At 41.0% G+C, this 2485-nt stretch overlaps 1 protein-coding gene across 1 annotated transcript; it reads right to left on the bottom strand.

Annotated features, from left to right (window-relative positions):
* Positions 1-807: 807 nt before the first annotated feature.
* Positions 808-2485, bottom strand: LOC125967492 (high choriolytic enzyme 1-like; the record flags this gene model as incomplete). Its single annotated transcript, XM_049718652.2, has 4 exons — positions 808-940; positions 1615-1696; positions 1921-2099; positions 2382-2485. Coding segments are annotated over 4 exons (498 nt in total), but the record flags the coding sequence as incomplete, so codon positions are not given.

Raw genomic sequence — 2485 nt, 5'->3', positions numbered from 1 at the left:
CATAGTGCACCCTCATGCGGTTTAAAGTGAATATAACATGTGACGTGGGTTTGGTAACCGGCTCTTTATTTCACAAAACAAGAGCTCAACATATGAGCCAACACAGTGCTATAAGCAAGCGCCCTGGATCGCTCTTCCCCCTAACCCTAACCCCCCATGCTGCCTTTACAGCCTTGCTAGACAATCGGAAACTACTAAAGTCTAACAACATAGACGTTGTTACTCTAAATAAACTATATATCAAATAACTATAACTAAAATGACAAGTTTATCGAACCATCTGTGTCACACCAAATCATAAAATATCCTAACTCTGGAAGTCAGTGAATGGAACTCATAGTCAGTGAGGCTCCAATTATTCCACAGCCATAGTGCACCCTCATGCGGTTTAAAGTGAATATAACATGTGAAGTGATCAACTATACTAGTAAGTTAGTAATGAGTTAATGATCAAGTAAAAATTTGTGAATAATTACACATATAACGTCGCTCCTGAGTATAAGTCGCTTCCCCACCCAAACTATGAAAAAAAACGTGACTTATTGTCCGAAAAATACGATACATATGTGAATTACTGTACTGTATTACTGTATCAACAACTACAAGTTAATACATTTAGATGATATACTTGACGACTTAATTTCATCACCACTGGAGACCTCAACAAAACCAGGACATCCTCCGTTTGCCTTGACGTTTCTGATGGTGACAGGGAAAATAGCAGCAATTAACAGGCGAAATTATACAGTTAGGCAGATGTTCGTGTATTTTGTATGTTTTTGGAGCAAATGGTGATTCAGAAAGTGTTTACTCACAACACTCATAAAGAAGATTGACAAGATCATAGTCTCTGGCACTCATCTCTGTTGCAGTGCCAAAATCAGTTATAGAACTATTTATGGCAACGATGGTCGGTTCGCCATTTGAGGAGAAGGCAAGTCTACAAACAATAATTAAATAACCCATTATTTTTTTAAATCATGAAATGCAGAATTAGGTGAAAGTCAACTGGAATTCCCATTGTGGATGACCATTCATGTATCCAAAGATTTTCTAAATAGATTTACCACAACAGATGACAACATATGGATTAATTTAGATGTTTAGTTTCATGTTGGAAAATAGCAAGTTGAGCAAAAAAAAAAAAAAAAAAAACAGAAACATTGAGCAGTTGGACATCTGCATTCCAATAGATCATATGGTTGGACAGATACAGCGGCTCGGCGGCGCACTGGGTAGCACGTCCGTCTCACAGGACGGTGCGGGTTCGATTCCACCTCCGGCCCTCCCTGTGCGGAGTTTGCATGTTCTCCCCGAGCCTGCGTGGGTTTTCTCCGGGCACTCCGGTTTCCTCCCACATCCCAAAAACATGCTTGGTAGGCCGATTGATCACTCCAAATTGTCCCTAGGTGTGAGTGCGCGTGCGAATGGTTGTTTGTCTCTGTGTGCCCTGCGATTGGCTGGCAACCGGTTCAGGGTCTCCCCCGCCTACTGCCCGATGACGGCTGGGATAGGCTCCAGCACGCCCGCGACCCCCGTGGGGACTAAGCGGTTCAGAAAATGGATGGATGGATGGATGAATGGATGGATGGATGGTTGGACAGATATACTCACGGGCTGTAATGCATCACAGAGTCAAAATCATAGGGGGTTCCCAAGTTGTTTGTATCTACAATCTGAAAGTTTCCTTCCGTTCCTGCATACAGGGAGAAAGCCATAATTTAATTCAAATTTCTTTCAGTAAGATGAAATTCCAATAAAAAATATCCATCACCCATCTTATAGTCGGTGGGAAGTAGCATACACTTTGGACTAGCCGTCAGGCATTTCCAAGAAGATAGTAAATAAATTGAACCATAGTCAATATGTTCACATGTAAGTCCAGTACCAATTCTGTAAAAAGTCTGTTGGCAAGCTGACCTGATATGATGTTTTCAAATTTAATGATGACGTGATCATCTCTGTCAGAGCGGACCTGCTCATGGTGCAATCCAAGTGCATGGAGCACCTCGTGTTGCACAATGTTTTTGAACACACAACCATTTCTCTGCAAGGAGATTGGCTGTCTGCCACCTATTTGACCAAGATATGACCAACACCTGGCACACAAAATCAATTGATATCATGATTGATTTGCTGACTTTTAGCCAAATGGAAAGTCAGAGATCTGTACAGAATTTTACTAAATTGTTGCCCCACTGTGATTTTATGACACTAAAGTGAAATATTTGTAAGCAAGCAACTGACTCAAAAATAACAAATTATTTCACACTGGAAAACAACCACAGTCTTTCAACTCAAAGACGGAGGTGCTTTTTTTGTGAACATAAGCTGAATCAATGGGGAAAACAAATGTGAGTTTTAGTAACTGTATTTCTTACCCCATGTCTGATATGAAGGATAGATAGTTTATATCACTACTTCTCTTCCTGACAAAGCGAATGCAGGTTTTGCGCTCTCCCCTCCTGAACTCACGCAGTGCTTT

This window comes from Syngnathus scovelli, chromosome 4 (assembly GCF_024217435.2).
Source record: "Syngnathus scovelli strain Florida chromosome 4, RoL_Ssco_1.2, whole genome shotgun sequence".
Classification (NCBI taxonomy): Eukaryota; Metazoa; Chordata; class Actinopteri; order Syngnathiformes; family Syngnathidae; genus Syngnathus; species Syngnathus scovelli.
This window is presented reverse-complemented; position numbering and strand designations above follow the sequence as displayed.